Source organism: Lemur catta, chromosome 20 (assembly GCF_020740605.2).
Source record: "Lemur catta isolate mLemCat1 chromosome 20, mLemCat1.pri, whole genome shotgun sequence".
In the NCBI taxonomy this organism is placed as follows: domain Eukaryota; kingdom Metazoa; phylum Chordata; class Mammalia; order Primates; family Lemuridae; genus Lemur; species Lemur catta.
The window spans coordinates 2,996,292-3,013,127 of NC_059147.1; the positions used below are offsets into that span (position 1 = coordinate 2,996,292).

At 40.9% G+C, this 16,836-nt stretch overlaps 2 protein-coding genes across 2 annotated transcripts in view; one reads left to right on the forward strand and one right to left on the reverse strand.

The window, feature by feature from the left end:
* Window positions 1-6,152, reverse strand: part of VPS35 (VPS35 retromer complex component) — a 28,162-nt gene extending 22,010 nt beyond the window's left edge. Inside the window, exons 1-2 of the mRNA XM_045533338.1 lie at window positions 6,053-6,152; window positions 118-216 (exon numbers count right to left, since the gene is read on the reverse strand). Of these exons, the coding sequence (XP_045389294.1) occupies window positions 118-216; window positions 6,053-6,055 (102 nt within the window). The 5' untranslated portion in view covers window positions 6,056-6,152. The remainder of the gene's footprint in view (window positions 1-117; window positions 217-6,052) is intronic.
* A 428-nt stretch (window positions 6,153-6,580) lies between these two features.
* ORC6 (origin recognition complex subunit 6) lies at window positions 6,581-13,123 on the forward strand. The gene is made up of 7 exons (XM_045533339.1): window positions 6,581-6,661; window positions 7,887-8,016; window positions 9,769-9,932; window positions 10,154-10,243; window positions 11,481-11,593; window positions 12,052-12,120; window positions 12,583-13,123. Exons 1-7 carry the CDS (start codon window positions 6,597-6,599, stop codon window positions 12,708-12,710), a joined length of 759 nt encoding a protein of 252 aa, XP_045389295.1. The 5' UTR covers window positions 6,581-6,596; the 3' UTR covers window positions 12,711-13,123.
* Window positions 13,124-16,836: the final 3,713 nt, after the last annotated feature.

Consider the following 16,836-nt stretch of genomic DNA (forward strand, 5'->3'; position numbering starts at 1 on the left):
GTGGACATTGAAGATTAGATTTACCAGAAGCAGTGGTGCTGTTAACTTTAGAAGACACTGCAGGTGCTTTCTTAGGAACACAAACTGCACCTGTGCCTCCCACAGTTTCATCCTTACCAGGCATCTCTTCATCTGGAATGACTGGACCTTCACAGCCTGTATAGCTTCATCCAAGAGCTTTTCCTGCTCATCCTGAGGCGACTGCTGTGTTGTAGGCTGAAAAAAAAAATCCATTAATGTCTCATAAGCACATTCTTCTAGCAATTCTGTTATTTCTATAGATCTAGCCATAGTCCTCTCCAAGACTTTCCCAAAGGCTCATTCCAGCTCTGTGTCTCAAACCCATTCATCAGTTTTTGACAGCTACTGAACTCAGAGCTGTGCCCAGTCACTGAGGTTAACAGCATATGATTGATGAAGGAAAACAGTAGTGTATGAAGAATCGCCTTTCTCAGAAACTGATTCAATATTCTTGTGGTAAGCTGGCCTCAAAGAAACCTGTGGTAGTTCATGGCTGTGTTCTGCTCATCAAACCAGAACATAGTCATCCAACCAATCTAAACCTTGTGACAGGTATAGTCTAACCCAAATCTCTTTTTAAAAGTCTATCTTTTGGCCGGGCACGGTGGCTCACGCCTGTAATCCTAGCCCTCTGGAAGGCCGAGGCGGGTGGATCACTCGAGGTCAGGAGTTCGGGACCAGCCTGAGCGAGACCCCATCTCTACTAAAAATAGAAATAAATTATCTGGACAACTAAAAATATATATAGAAAAAATTAGCCGGGCATGGTGGCGCATGCCTGTAGTCCCAGCTACTCGGGAGGCTGAAGCAGGAGGATCGCTTAAGCCCAGGAGTTTGAGGTTGCTGTGAGCTAGCCTGACGCCACAGCACTCACTCTGGCCCGGGCAACAGAGTGAGACTCTGTCTCAAAAAAAAAAAAAAGTCTATCTTTTCCTCTAGACTATTTTTTATCTGTATTTTTAGCCTATTGTTAGACCAATGAACCAGTTTATGAGAACAATGACCACCTGCCTCCTGCCCAGCAATATATAACAAGGAACTAAACAGCTTAGATATAAAATAGCTGAAATTATCGTTACTGACTTAAAGTAGAAAATGATAGAGTACTTTCCTCAAATACCTAGCTTATCTCATTTCAAATACATGGATCTACAGCAATAATGCACAAAATATATCTAGATACTCTTCTCTTTGCCATCAGCAAAAGTGCTTGCAAAATGAATTAGATCTCCCTGTCCAGTAGAATTAACCACTACTTCATACTGTATAAACACTGTGTCTACATCTCTACCATAGCATGATTAACATTACAATTATAAATGGTCATTTTTACGTCCTTAGGACACAACATACTGCCTGATATATAATGTTCACTGCATGAATGAAGAAGTTGGTTTTAGAACGTTTAGATTATATATTTAACAAAAAAAGTGACTAAAGAAGGAAGTATCAATACATGCTACATGAATGACCAGAAAATGTTTTGCTAAATGAAAGAAGCCAGACACAAATGGTCACATTTTGTATGATTCCAGTTATATGAAATATCCTGAATAGGTAAATCATCCATAGAAACCAAAAGAAGACTGGTGGTTACCAGGAGGGAGGGGAGGGAAGTAATGGAAGTAATTGTTTAACAGGTATACAGGATTTTCTTTTGGGGTGAAGAAAATGCTTTGGACCTAAATAGGGGTAATTGTATAATACCACAAATATACTAAATGCTACTGAATTGTTCACTTTAAAATGGTTTATTTTATGTTGTGTCAATTTCACCTCAATTTTTTAAAAAAGACAGTGCCTCTCACACAATGAACCCAAAAAGTAGAAGGCAAGGACTTATACATAAACATGAAAGTAAAATCTGTTTCATGAAAACAATCAAAACATTAGCCACTTCTAAGCTAGTTTATAAAAACTGAAAACTCTTGGTCTAATTTTGGAATAAGAAAAAATTAATTGAATAATGAGCAATGCCATGTATCACCCTTTTTTCCTATGACAAATTCTAGTAAACTGAGTTCCGCTGCAACCACTCTTCCTCAGAATCATAAATAAATTTTAAAGAAAAAGTTAGGTGTCTTTTTTTTTTTTTCGAGACAGAGTCTCACTCTGTTGCCTGGGCTAAGTGCTGGGGCATGAGCCTAGCTCACAGCAACCTCAAACTCCTGGGCTCAAGCAATCCTTCTGCCTCAGCTTCCCAAGTAGCTGGGACTACAGGCATGCGCCACCATGCCCGGCTAATTTTTTCTATATATTTTTAGTTGTCCAGCTAATTTCCTTCTATTTTTGGTAGAGACAGGGTCTCGCTCTTGCTCAGGCTGGTTTCAAACTCCTGAGCTCAAAAGATCCACCCGCCTCGGCCTCCCAGAGTGCTAGGATTACAGGTGTGAGCCACCGCGCCTGGCCAGGTGTCTTTTAAACTTTACTTAAAGGGAACATGAATTTATACAGCAGAACTACTAGCATATAATGCTGGTTTCACAAGGATGACATCAGCATGTAAGGATTCTGGCTTAATGAAATTTACTATTTATCATGGGCTAGTCCTCTGAGAATTTTAGTGAAACCAAGCTATCATTGAGATTGTTTTAGCTGTGGATGTGATAGATTTAATAATAATTTTAATCAATGGATTTCATTAAGTTCAAATGGTCAACTTAGAGATGAGGGGTGTGATACATCAGGACATTTTTATAATAATTCCTTTTTATTGTGATAAAACATACATAAAATTTACCATTTTAATCATGTTTAAGTGTATGGTACTTAACATTAACCACTAAGTAAGTGTACAGTACTAAACATTAAGTACATTCACATGGTTGTACAGTCATCACCATCATCTATCTCCTGAACTTTTTCATCTTTCCAAATGGAAACAGACACTCTATGCCCATTAAATTCCCCGCCCCTGCACAAGGCAATTCTTTTTTTTTCCTCTGAATTTGACTACTCTGTGTACCTCACATAAGTGAAATCACACACTTTTCCTTTTGTGTTTGGTTTATTTCACTTAGCCATGTTTTCAAGGTTCATCCATGTTGTAGGACATGTCAGAATTTTCCTCCCTTTAAAAAGTGAATAATATTCCATTGCATGTATCTACCACATTTTGTTTATCTATCCATCCATGGATTGACGTGTAGGTTGTTTCCACTTTTTGGCTATTATGTATAATAATTTTATTATATAACAAATGAAACTGTGGCTATAAAGAGATTACAAACAGTTCCAAAAATATTAGTATAGAATGACTAGAAAGATTCAGTGATCTGTAAACAAATGAATAAAATTTTAGCAAAATTCTTTGTTTTTAAAGGCCCAGGGGGAGGCTGCCACTGTGCTGCCCGGGTTGGGGCCGCAAATTTCTTCTATTTTGTATCAACTGGGCTTAAAATTAATAGAAATGTAAATACAAAATATTGAAAATTACAGAAGACAATGGATTACAAAGTAGGCTACAAATGAAGAAATAAAGCTATAATAAAAAAATGGACTTTTACATGTTACTCATAAGACAATGTAGTTATATTATCAACAGCTATTCTAAGGGCTATTCTTCATGCTCTTCCTGGGAAGGAACAGTTATTATATGAACATACTATCATTAAACACAAGCCAGGCAACAAATGTCTCCTCACACATTAAAGTGGCTGTGGCCTTCCATTTGCAAATAACTGCTTAACAGCTGCATGGATCAAAAAAAAAAAATGGAGAACAGTATAGAATCAAGATCAAATGAACAATTGTGATTAGGTTCATTTTAGCTTGGGAACCAGAAACAGCCCTCTCAAGTCTACGGTTAATAAGGTACACAGCAAAACAAAGGTTATCATGAACTGATCACTTATAAAATGACTCTATATTCAAACAATGTACTTTCGTTTCCTCTTATATAAAACAGGGATAATAAGAGTACTTGCACCACAGTTATGAGGAATAAATGAAATGACACAGAAAAAGCTCAAACCACTTACTAACAAGTAATAAGTGTTACAATTATTATTACATCCCAATACAAGCTATTATTTCCACCTATCACAGAAACCTTTTTGTTGGTCAGTCTCCTCACTCAAATGCTGTAGATGTAATCTGACAATACAATGCAAACTAAGTATAAAATGAAAGCTAATCTCACAAAGATACAAAATTTCATTATGTTAATGAAAGTGCTATTTAAAAATGATGACACGGTGCAAATTAACAACTGAAGTAGTAAGGATGATGAGGAGGGAACTTCAAAATATAATCTGAATGCCCAACTGGTGCTATTTTCATTTATCAATACATCTCCCCAGAAATCCTATGACAGAGCACACTTGAACATTCAATTCTCCTGGCTTCATCTATTGGCTAGCAATACCCTTTCTTCTCACCTAGAGAATTTTTGCCCACCCTCCTTAGAGTCTCAGTTCAAATGTTACTTTCTGTAGCCTTTCCCAACCTCCCCAGGTAAAACTCTCTGTCCCTCCACAATCCCAAAGCACTCAGTTGACAGTGCTAGTAAAGCAATCCTCACACTACATTACAGTAAGTTCCATGAGCACGTCTCTCCCACCAGACTCTTAAGTGCCTAGCACAGCCCATGACATTGAAGGCACACAAGATATTTGACAAACTGAATTGCTTCCTAGAATTTTAGGACTGAGAGGGGCCAAAGAAGGCAACATTTGTTTTCAGATGCAAAAGTGAGACTCAAAGAAGACTGAGTGACTTGCCCAAATCATGAAGACAGTGGCTGTGACAGGACTGACACTGAAGTTTCCTTTCCCAATAAAACTCATGAGGACAGAACTGTGTGTCTGGCTCGTTGCTTCCAAACTGGTTCACTCAGCAAAGGACTGAGGTGTGTGGTAGACTGTCAAGTGTTTTCCATTACAAAATACTATAAATGTCAATACATAAGTGTTGAGAAACAGACAAATCCTATACCGGTCTTACATCAATTTCCAATTGTAAAAACTCTGAGAAATTAGCAAAATTACCTTGTATGACAATAAATTATATGACAGTAGTGTATATCAAACATTTAATCTTTTGTGACATTAACACATTTAAAGTGAAATCTGTTTCCATGCCTACGGGTTTACAGAAGCCTGTCTACCTAGAGTGAATAAGACAATTAAAACTGACACACAGCATGCCAACATTCAAAAACATTATTCACACAATGCAGACTATGTCAAATGCTAATAAAGTGCAAGTGATAACTTGCCTCTATGGGGACTAGAGACAAGGATTCACATTTTGAGGAAGTTCAAGTTTACCGGCCAAAAGCCACAAGACGATTTGCTGCCATTACGGAGAGAACCTAAAGAGAATGACTACTTCCACCAAGTAAAATACTTGGATTTCATCAATGGGACACGAGAACCAGGGTGCCCAATGAACAAACACTAAAGAACAATCAGTGTCCTTTCCGACTGTCGGGATTAGTAGAAGACAGCATGAGTCCTTCCAGGAAATTCACGTAAGCAGGTCCCTAGAATTCTCTGACAAACACTGCAGCCGAAGGGGGCTATGACGCCAGGAAAGGCCAGGAAACCACAGAGACCTTCCAGCAGGGCGTGGGGCCGGCCCAGCACAACTAGGCACAAAGGTGTTAACCCAACATCCGAGAGGATTCCGGAGCCACCACAGAGCCGCAGGCCCTCGGCATGCCCCTAACCAGGCTGGACGATCCGATCTAGGACTCGGGCTCCCCTCATGGCGGAGGTGGCTGATTCCATGACAGGCGGCCAGACGCCTGCACGGACCCCCGGGGTCCTACAGACCGAGTCACCCCGACAGAGAGGCCGCTCCACCTCAAACAAACGGCCGCAGCCAGGAGCCACCGCCCACCGCAGCCCGGCTCAGCCGCCTACGGCCTTCCTCGGGCTGTCCCCCACCTCACAGGCCAAGCCGAGCTGGTGTTAGCCCCAGTCAGGCTGCAGGGCCTCTACTCCGCCCGAAGGGCTCCAGGGCGGCGGGAGAAAACAAGGGCTGCCAGAAGGGTCCGCCCGGGGCCCACCGCCCCCTCATCACTCACCATGGCGACTCCCCAGAGCCTGCAGCAGGCAGCACCCAGCCCGCGAGGAGCCTCCCGTGGTCATGTGACGCTGCCCCCCCCAAGTCCCGCCCGCCATAGCCCCGCCTTCAGGCCCCACAGGCGGCTCCTCGATTGGCCTACTTCTAGGAACGCAAGTCTCGCGTGCTTATTGGCCCTTGACACTTCACGCTAGACTGACGGACCTGGGAACCAGCCAATCTCTCCACAGTGTGTTAGAATGGCCGGGGCGGGGCGGAGCGATGGGGCTCGTTCGGCGTCAGGCTGGAGACAGCAGGAGGCAAAGACGCTGTGTGATGAGTTTGTCAAGAAAGAAGGAACAGGAGGGGGAACCGCCGGTTCACGTTTACTATATCCGCCTTGGAACATGCACTCACAGTGCGCGTGCGCAAAATAAAGACCAGGATTGGCTTGTAGAACGGTCTCAACATCTCGTCCCAACCAATCCAGATGCGCCAGGGTTGGGAGCTGGCTCTCACTGGCCCGCGCTGAGTCTGCGCGCGCATTTCGCCTCGCCGTGGCCGCCATGGGGTCCGGGCTGATCGGGCACCTGGCCCCGCGCCTGGGCCTCGCCGAGCCTGGCGTGCTGAGGTGAGTCCGGGCACCCACGCCGCCGGCGGGGTCCCTGGCCCGCGACCCAGGCCCTCCGACGAGACCCGCGCCCTTCCCGGGCCACGGGCGGTGCAGGAGCCCCAGGGAGCGCCGGGGCCGGGCGGGGTGTAGGCCCTTGTCTGAGGAAAACCTCCCGGCCGTGGGCTTCCGCGAGAGGGCGAGAAGCAGCGATCGTAGAGGGCCCTGGGAACTGTCGGCTCGGTGGGAGCTAGCGCAGTGGTAGGTAGGAAAAGGAACGAGTCGGGGAGAACGTCCGTCCTTCCGCAGACTTGCAGTGAGGGCTCTGCGGAGGTCGCGGTCTGTCCTGGCGAGAACCGTGAAGGACGTTCCGCGGTGTGACGTGCCGGGGCGACGGGTGCGGGGCTGGGCGCGGGCTGGCGGCTGCCTTTCACAAAAATTCAGAAAAGGGCTCAGAGGTGCCGTTAGTACGGACACCAGGCTGATACAAGGTGCCAGGCTTGGGAAGACGGGACAGTGGCGCGAGCAGAGACAGCAGCCTGTGCGGAAGCCTTGAGATGGGCAGGATCTTTGCGTGACCCGGGGTTCAAGGGAGAGCCATTGTAGCTAACAATGGGTGGAGAGCGGGACCAGGCTCAGTGCCTCAGCAGTCAGTTAGGCGAGGGGAGGGAAGGAAAAGAACACTTCTTTACAGATTTGAAGACGGACCTCCAGGACTGTAATCATTTAGAACTGCGGTTCTCCAAGTGTGGTTCCTGGACCAGCAGCAGCAATGTCTTGGTACTTGTTAGAAATACAAGTTCCTGGGCCCCATCCCAGGCCTACTGTTCAGAAACTGGGGATGGGACATGGCAATCTGTTTTCACCAGCTGGTGCTTTTCCTGTACACTAAAGTTTGAGAATCACGGCTTTAAAGGAAGTGGGGGGCGGGGAGCCCTGGTCTAACCTGCCTGCCTCTGTGATAGTTCATGTTTGTTCCAGTAATGGAAGGAGCAAAGAAGGGATTTTTTTTTTCCTGGAACTTACTTTTGCCTGAAAACACTTGAGCACAGTGATGTCTGGAGTCAGGGTGCTGGTTCTGTCTTTTAGAGCTTCCCCTCCCCAAAGAATGTGAGCTTCATTCCCAGACCCAAATAAACTTGCACAGTAGTTAGGCACAGTCCACCAGGCTGCATTCATTGTTTACCAAAGTGTTGGGCAAACTTCTGAATGAGAGTTTTTGTGAACACTTTGCTCTTTAAACCAGGAAAGCAGAGGAGTACTTGCGACTGTCGCAGGTGAAGTGTATTGGCCTGTCTGCACACACCACGGAAACCAGCAGTGCAGTTATGTGCCTGGACCTTGCAGCTTCCTGTATGAAGTGCCCCTTGGACAGGGTAAGGAGGTCCCACTGAGTGTCTAAGTAATCTGTTGCAACATTAGTTAACCATTACATTTACATTTTTGGTTGGACTAGACCCCAGTCAAAACTCTTGTTTAGAATTTTCCTGGCTATTCTCATATGTTATTTTGGATAGACTTTAGAATCATTCTGTTGAGTTGGTAAAATTTTTTGCAATATTTTCTTTACTCTTCACTATCTGGTTTCTCTGACCACCTCTTTCCTTACTAGAGTTCATCTTCTACAGTGCTGCTAACATTATCTTCCTAAAGCACATACTTTAAAACCCATATTTTTCTTTCATTATCACAGTGATTGAGAGAACAAGCTTTGGAATGAGGAAGAGTCACATGTTGGGACCAAATCTCAACACCATTTACCAGTTCTAAACCTCCAGTTTCTGCATCCATAACCTGGGGATAAAAATACCCATTTCACTGGATTTTTGTGAATATTATACAATATATTGTAACACACTTAACACAGTACCTGTGTCATAACAATACACTCATGAAATGATAGTATTAAAAACAATGCTATGTTGACTTCACACTATTATCAAACTCTCCAGCCTATGTTGAACCCTGGCCTCAAACTGTAGAATTCACTTAACAGACTGTGCACTTTAGTCACTAGCAGCTTTACAAATACAATACCTTTTTTTGCTGTAGTGATCTTCTGGCAATCTCCTATTTGTCTTATATGACCCTACCTTTCTTTCTTTTTTTTTTTTTTTTTGAGACAGAGTCTCACTCTGTTGCCCAGGCTAGAGTGAGTGCCGTGGCATCAGCCTAGCTCAGAGCAACCTCAAACTCCTGGGCTCAAGCAATCCTTCTGCCTCAGCCTCCCGAGTAGCTGGGACTACAGGCATGCGCCACCATGCCCGGCTAATTTTTTCTATATGTATTTTTAGCTGTCCATATAATTTCTTTCTATTTTTAGTAGAGATGGGGTCTCGCTCTTGCTCAGGCTGGTCTGGAACTCCTGAGCTCCAACGATCCACCCACCTCGGCCTCCCAGAGTGCTAGGATTACAGGCGTGAGCCGCTGCGCCCGGCCAATTTTTTATATATATATTTTTTAGTTGGCCAGAGAATTTCTTTCTATTTTTAGTAGAGACGGGTCTCGCTCTTGCTGAGGCTGGTCTCGAACTCCTGACCTCGAGCAATCCACCCGCCTCGGCCTCCCAGAGTGCTAGGATTACAGGCGTGAGCCACCGCGCCCGGCCCGACCCTACCTTTCTGTTATATCCTTTCTGAAGTTTCCTTGACTCTCCCAAAAAGAGTTGGTTCCCCACAGTTGTTGATCCTCCTGTTTGTTTCCTGGTTTCCTTTCTCTCCCTTTGCCTACTCCACACACATACCGTCCCCACCCCATTCCCACTACTTTTCCTTCCTTTTCTCAATAAATTGCACATTGACACCTTTGTTGAAATACAAGTAACCATATAGGTGTCTCCTACCATTTTTTACTCACAGCTTGGCTACATTAATACTGTGTAATAATTTTAAATTATCTGTGTGTATGCATGACTGCCTTTGTATAATATGAGCTCCTTGAAAGCAGTACTTACTCTGGCTGACATGATTGCTATTTTTTAACTAAACAAAGCCAAATCTTTAGGTAGAGTGACTTGCCACGGAACTGATTAATTTTGAAAACTTGATACTACTTATTAAACAAGTGTTTAAAGGTACCAGTATATAGAACTTATGATTTTTACGATCTATGTGTGTTTCCTTTCAAAGGCTTATTTAATTAAACTTTCTGGTTTGAACAAGAAGACATATCAGAGCTGTCTTAAATCTCTTGAGTGTTTACTGGGCCTGGATTCAAATATTGGAATAAGAGACTTAGCTGTACAGTTTAGCTGTACAGAAGCAGTGAACATGGCTTCAGAGTTACTGCAAAGGTATGGAGCATGAAGAACCTTAATTGAAAATTTATACTGATAAAGCAAAATTATCCAGTATGCTATTCTGGTTAATTTTCAGTCTTAAAAAAATAACTAATATGCCAAAGTGACACAGCATGTCTCATGCGTTTTAAAAACGTTGTAAGTTCTGATTTACATTTTCAGTCCTTTTTGAAATATTTTCTAACAAAAATTCTGCAAACACTGTTTCCCCTTAGCTATGAGTCCAGTCTTCCCCAGACACAGCAAGTAGATCTTGACTTATCCAGACCACTTTTCACCACTGCTGCACTACTTTCGGCATGCAAGTAAGTGTTCCTTTTAACATTCAGAAAAGTCCCCAGTTTATAGGTGCATTTTTCATTTTCAAAGAATACTTATGATTTAGTTGATTTCAATTCAGAGCATATTTTCCCCTATAAATAATATTGGGAATAGTGGCCAGGTTCCCCATTTATCCCATAATGTAGCTGACAACTTGGAACTAGTGCTGCCAGAAGTCCACTTGCCAAGTGGCATAAGCTGGTATTCTGATTTCTGAGTCTGCCTTTTATATAAGTGATGAAATCTGTCATTGAAACAGTATTCATGTGTGATTTCCTGGTTGTTTTTTTTTTTAAGTACTGACTGCAACTGTTCTTCAAGAAATTTATAAAACATTTCAGTGATAAGTTGTTACATCTGAATCGTAAAATTGTGGGTTATCTATGTATATACCGAAATGTTACCCTGGAAACATCAGTAATTGTTGATGTCTTTGTCTAAAGTTGTCTTATTTTATCTTGCTGGAAAACTCCTTAGAAAACAAAATGTACTTGGCCCTTAAATAATAGGTTTCTCACCACCTAGCCTAATTTCAGTATGCTTGACTTTATTAGCTACATACCCGGAAGTGATTAATTGACATTTGTAGAAAATGTCCCTTTAATTCAACAAAAGTATGTGTGTATAAAGAAGGAGTGTGGCGGTTATTGTAGAAAACAGAACAGTCAAATAATCCCACTTTTGAAACCATACTACACTGAGTAAAGAAAGGTCTGAACAGGTCTGTCATCCTGAATAAAAAGTTTGTTTTGTGTTTTTTATTATCGGTTGCTGTGTTATTAGTACGGTTTTTTGTTTGTTTGTTTTTTTCCAGGATGGGGTGGGGAGTATGACATTCCTGTAGTGTAAATGAAAGTATCATGGGTTAAAATGAGTTGAACACTTAAAAATGCTATGATTGTCATTCAGCAAATTAATAACATCCATGATTTACTAAAAAGAGTTCTAAAAGGCACGAAGCGCTACAGCAAATGTCTTCTATGTGCCCCTTTTGTTACAAAATAAATTCCATGTGCATTTTAACTCAGTCCAATAAATAAAGAGCTTTAAAAGGCAAATTTACATGGTTATAGTTAATGACATGTTTGGAATAAAGGAAAAACTAGACAATTGGGGGTTCTTACTAAAGCATGGGCAAACAGGAAATAAATTGATAATCTGGTTGGCCAAAGAGGAAAACTGTTGGTCTTGAGGAAAGCAACTTATGAAATTCTTTTGTAGGATTCTAAAGCTGAAAGTGGATAAAAACAAAATGGTAGCCACATCTGGTGTTAAAAAAGCCATATTTGATCGACTGTGTAAACAATTAGAGAAGATTGGGCAGCAGATTGACAGTGAGTATTCTGTAGTTCAAGAATATGTCATTTTAAAATGTAGACTTGCTGGTAAAAGTCAAATATTTTTAAACTTGCAAACTGGCTGCTTCCTAAATTCTGTATTTCATGTGGACCAGATACGTTTTTAGTGAGAAAATTGGGTTTTATATTAATATTTTTCAAGTAAAGTAACTTAATAACTTTCTTAAAACCTATGATTCCATGAATCTGTGCCTGGAAAATAGATTCTCTATTAACATGTTCCAATGTTAAATGAACATAAACTAAAATAGACGTAATTCTTAAGTCTGACAAGAGAGGCCAAAGATAAGATAAGGCCAAAATCTTTTCCCTTCTCCTTATCCTCATATTTGGTCAGTCAAGGTTCTAATTTTTATTTGTGATCCAAAATATGCCCAAATACAGAAATTGAGAATAGAAGGAAATTAACCTTGATAATACATTTTTCCTTAAAGGAGAACCTGGCAGTTCAGCTACTCTACCACGGAAGAAAAAGAAGACAGTGGTTGAACCCCCAGCAAAGGGTACGTTTTACTAACTCTGTGCTGACATTGAAGTTAGTGCATTATGGAGGCTGGTGAGGGTTAAATGAGATAATACTATTAAAGAGCTTGGTTCACTGCCCATCAAGCATGCAATGAGTGCTTGATAAATGTTAGCTATTATTAGAAGTCTTGGAATGCTTGAAATATAAGGAAGAGAAAAAGGTGATAGTTAAGCTGGGTGCAGTGGCATAAGCTTGTAGTCCTAGCTACTTGGGAAGCCAAGGTGGGAGGATTGCTTAAGCCTGGGAGTTCATGTCTAGCCTGAGCAACATAGCAAGACCCCATCTCTTCAAAAAAAGTAATAACTGCTGTTTCTACATTTCATTTCAATATTTTATTTCCTATTAATTAAAGTAGATACTTGAAACAAGTTTGCTTTTTTCTTATTTTGTTACTGAACATAAGAATTTTGAAATAATGTTTGATAATTTTCTCTCGTAGAAACAGAGAAAGTAATAGAGATCCCACATAAACTGCAGAAAGATGAAGATCTGACACAGGATTATGAAGAATGGAAAAGAAAAATTCTGGAAAATGCTGCTAATGCTCAAAAGGCTACAGCAGAGTGATTTCAGCTTCCAGACGGGCATGCGATGTAAACTGAAGCACAGTGCCACCTCCAGGACGATCTGAGGGCTTTGGAATTCTGTTTGGACTTTTATAACAAGGATCCTAAGACTGTTGCCTTGATAGCAAGGAAGGCAGCGCTGGGGCTAAGTTCTGGGCAATGGGCTGGCCCCTGACGTGGGCAACATTAGGTCAGCCACAGGGCCTCATTGGAATAGCCTTATGTGCTCCTACAAAATGGAATTGGAGCCATTTTGCTTTGTTTTGTTTTAAGTGAATGGCAGTCTCCTGTCCTATCTGGAATATAAAATTCAGGCTAAATGGAACCTTACGGATTCTCTTAAGTTTTTGTGTTTGACTAAATCAACATACTATACAGCCTAAGTTAATAAATGTTATTTTTATATGCATTCAAGTTGCGCTTGTCATCAGGTTGGAGAAATGCTTGTTATGCTAAAAGCGATGTCTACTCTAGCAGGAAAAAAGGCACACTGCTCACTAGAGCACAAACTTGAGTCAGACTTCGTAGGTTTAAAACCCTGCCTTCGTAGGTTTAAAACTTACCGCCTGTGAAACCTTGAGCAAATTAATTAGCTTCTTTATGTCTCATCTATAAAGTAGGACTAAAAATGGTATTACCTCATAGTATAATTTGAAGCAGTATCTGAGCCAATACACGTAAAGCATTTAGCACAGTCCCTGCTATGAGTATTTAGTAAATATTAGAATGTAGAGAAAATCTCACATATAGAGGTCTTACAGAAAGCATTAGCACCTTATTCTAAAATTAAGCAATACATAAAAGCTTAGTTTCTTATATACCTACATACTGAAAAATGTAACCTTAGTGTCAATACTGCTTATTTTAAAACCATGGGAAAGGACCTTTATGGAAGGTAAGAGGTTGCTAAGGGCATCATGCCAAACATAATTTTAAGTAAAATTAAGAATACATGATTGGCCGGGCGCAGTGGCTCACGCCTGTAATCCTAGCACTCTGGGAGGCTGAGGCGGGAGGCTCACTCAAGGTCAGGAGTTCGAGACCAGCCTGAGCAAGAGCGAGACCCCTGTCTCTACTAAAAATAGAAATTATCTGGACAACTAAAAATATATAGAAAAAATTAGCCAGGCATGGTGGCGCATACCTGTAGTCCCAGCTACTCAGGAGGCTGAGGCAGGAGGATTGCATGAACCCAAGAGTTTGAGGTTGCTGTGAGCTAGGCTGATGCCACAGCACTCTAGCCCAGGCAACAGAGCAAGACTTTGTCTCAAAAAAGAAAAAAAGAATACTTGATCTTATTAAATACTTCCATGATGAAGTGATTACATCTAAGTTTTTAAAAATCTATTCGGAATGGCATCGATAATAATAGTGATTGCCTTTTATCTGCTATGAGTAAGGCATAATACCTGTTGCACAGACCTAGAGTGATTAAAGGTGATTTTTCTTCTTTACCTCCCCTTTTTGATTGTAGCAATTTAGCAGACTCAGGCTAAGGAAATACCCCAATGAAATGATCCCAACATAAGCATAATGTCTGGCAAAGCCTGTGGGTATTGGGGCATGAACATGACTTTTGGAACCACACACACAGGATTGAAATTCTGGCTTTGCCACTTCTCCCCTAAAAAAAAGCTCAAAACCTTACTGAACCTCAGTTTTCTCATTTGTAAAATAGAAAAGCCAGGTGCAGTGGCACATGACTGTCGTCCTAGCTATTCTGGAGGCTGAGGCAGGAGGATCGCTTGAGCCCAGGAGTTTGAGGCTACAGTGAGCTATGATTACACCTGTTAATAGCCAGTACACTCTAGCCTGAGCAACACAGCAAGGCCCTGTCAATCAATCAAAAAAAATAATACATGAATAATATAAATAAAAATAAATAAATTAATAAATCTGTCTTGTGAGGATTAAAGGTCATATTGTATTTGTAAAGTGCATAGCACTTAGAAGGCATTCATTAAGTAGTAGCTTTTGTCACTTTGGTCTAAAATGGATAAGTGAATCTTCCTCATTTATTTTAAGAAAGTATGTAATTTACTTCGTGCCAAGATTTAGCTTTCTAGCTTTGAGTCAAAAGCAATGTAGGCCGGGCACGGTGGCTCACACCTGTAATCCTAGCATTCTGGGAGGCCGAGGCAGGAGGATTGTTTGAGCTTAGGAGTTCGAGACCAGCCTCAGCAAGAGCGAGACCCCGTCTCTACTAAAAATAGAAAGAAATGATCTGGACAGCTAAAAATATATATAGAAAAAAAAAATAGCTGGCCATGGTGGCACATGGCTGTAGTCCCAGCTACTTGGGAGGCTGAGGCAGAAGGATCGCTTTAGCCCAGGAGTTTGAAGTTGCTGTGAGCTTCCAGGGCAACACAGTGAGACTCTGTCTCAAAAAAAAAAAAAAAAAAAAACACAATGAGATATCACTTATTTCCAGTGAGAATGGCCTTTATCAAAAAGTCCCAAAACAATAAATGTTGGTGTAGATGCGGAGAGACAGGAACACTCATACACTGCTGGTGGGACTGCAAACTAGTGCAACCTCTGTGGAAAGCAATATGAATCAGGTTGTTTTTGTTGAATTTCTGGAGTTTTTTTTAAATACAGTCTATGTACTAATCCTTATCAGATATATGATTAGCAAGTATTTTCTCCCATTCCTTAAGTTGCCTTTTCAATGTGCTGATTGTGTCCTTTAATGCACAGAAGTTTTTAATTTTGATGTAGTCTAATTGTTCTGTTTTTACTTTTGTTGCCTGTGCTTTGCTGTTATGTCCAAGAAATCATTGCCAAATCCAATGTCGTGAAGTTTTCCCTGTTTTTTTCTATGAGTTTTATAGTTTTAACTCCAGCATTTAGGTTTGATCCATTTTGACTTTTAAGTATTCACTTTTAAATTACACTATTAAGATGTGATTCTGATAAATCTGGAACTTTTGAGCCTTGTTTATATACAATATGAGAATAAATATAAGTAGTACTGTTTGTGACTTTTTTCTTAATACCTTACAAGCAAGTAATGGTAATTATTTTGATTATTTGGAATATAGTAGGCACTTGGTTATCCTTTCTTTCTGGTGTTTGGTGGTTTTGTTTGTTTGCTTTATTAGAGATGAGGTCTCACTAAGTTGACAGGGCTAGTCTCGAACTCCTGGCCTCCGACGATCCTCCCACCTCAGCCTCCCAAAGTGCTGGGATTATGGGCATGGGTCGCTATGCCCAGCTAGTACTTGGTTATTCATTAAGTTAGTTGGGGAGCAGAGAAATTGCCTTAAAGCAGTCTCGTCCAAATGCCCTCATAGGGCAGGAATCATTTCTACAATTTTCCAGCATGTTCATGCTCCAGTGATGGATGCTTACTAGTTAGTTAGTGAGTCTGTTTCAGTACTGTTATTATTTAAAAAATGTTTTGGAAGGTCACTTCTTTCACAGCTCCTCATGGTTTATTTAACTGATCTTTTACGTTTCCAAATATATACAGCAGTAAAGAGAATAGTATAATGAAACCTGTACCAATCACCCAGACTCAGTAGTTAATAAGATTTTACTTAACTCTACCTTTCTTTTTCCCTGAAGTCATTTAACCTACATTGACATTATCACATCTCACAAAATTAATAGTAATTGTATCAAGTGTGAAATTTATATTTAAATCCTTGTCTCTAAGATATCTTTTTATTATTCAAATCAGGGTCAAAACAAGGTCCACACTTGACTTGCGGTTACTAATTTTTAATTATAAAACCAATACATGCTCATTATAAAAAAAAGAATTCGAGTGGTTCAGAAAGATATCAAGTGAAAAACAGAATTCTCCCTCTCACAATCGTCCACTTTTCATACCCCACTGTTAAGTTTCCTGCATATCCTAGAATTTTTTAATGCATATATAAGCATATGTCTCTTCACAAATGGGATAATACCATATATATGTCCTATTATAATTTTTTTAAAGAAAAGATGGCTTTCAGTACATCTAGATCTATCCTTAACAGCTGCAAGTGGTATTCCACTCACATGGATGTTGCAAAATTCGCTTAACTAAAAACCCAAACTGATAGGCATGTGTTGGTTGTTTCCATTGGGACATTAGCAACAGTGCTACAGTAAACATCATTTTTGCATAAATCTGT

What these genes read in the sequence shown, in the direction of transcription:
- ORC6 (XM_045533339.1), top strand. Translation starts at nt 6,597, where the DNA reads ATGGGGTCCGGGCTGATCGGGCACCTGGCCCCGCGCCTGGGCCTCGCC. An exon ending in GCCGAGCCTGGCGTGCTGAG is followed by an intron (nt 6,662 to 7,886) that starts GTGAGTCCGGGC and finishes TCTTTAAACCAG; the next exon opens with GAAAGCAGAGGAGTACTTGC. An exon ending in TGAAGTGCCCCTTGGACAGG is followed by an intron (nt 8,017 to 9,768) that starts GTAAGGAGGTCC and finishes TTCCTTTCAAAG; the next exon opens with GCTTATTTAATTAAACTTTC.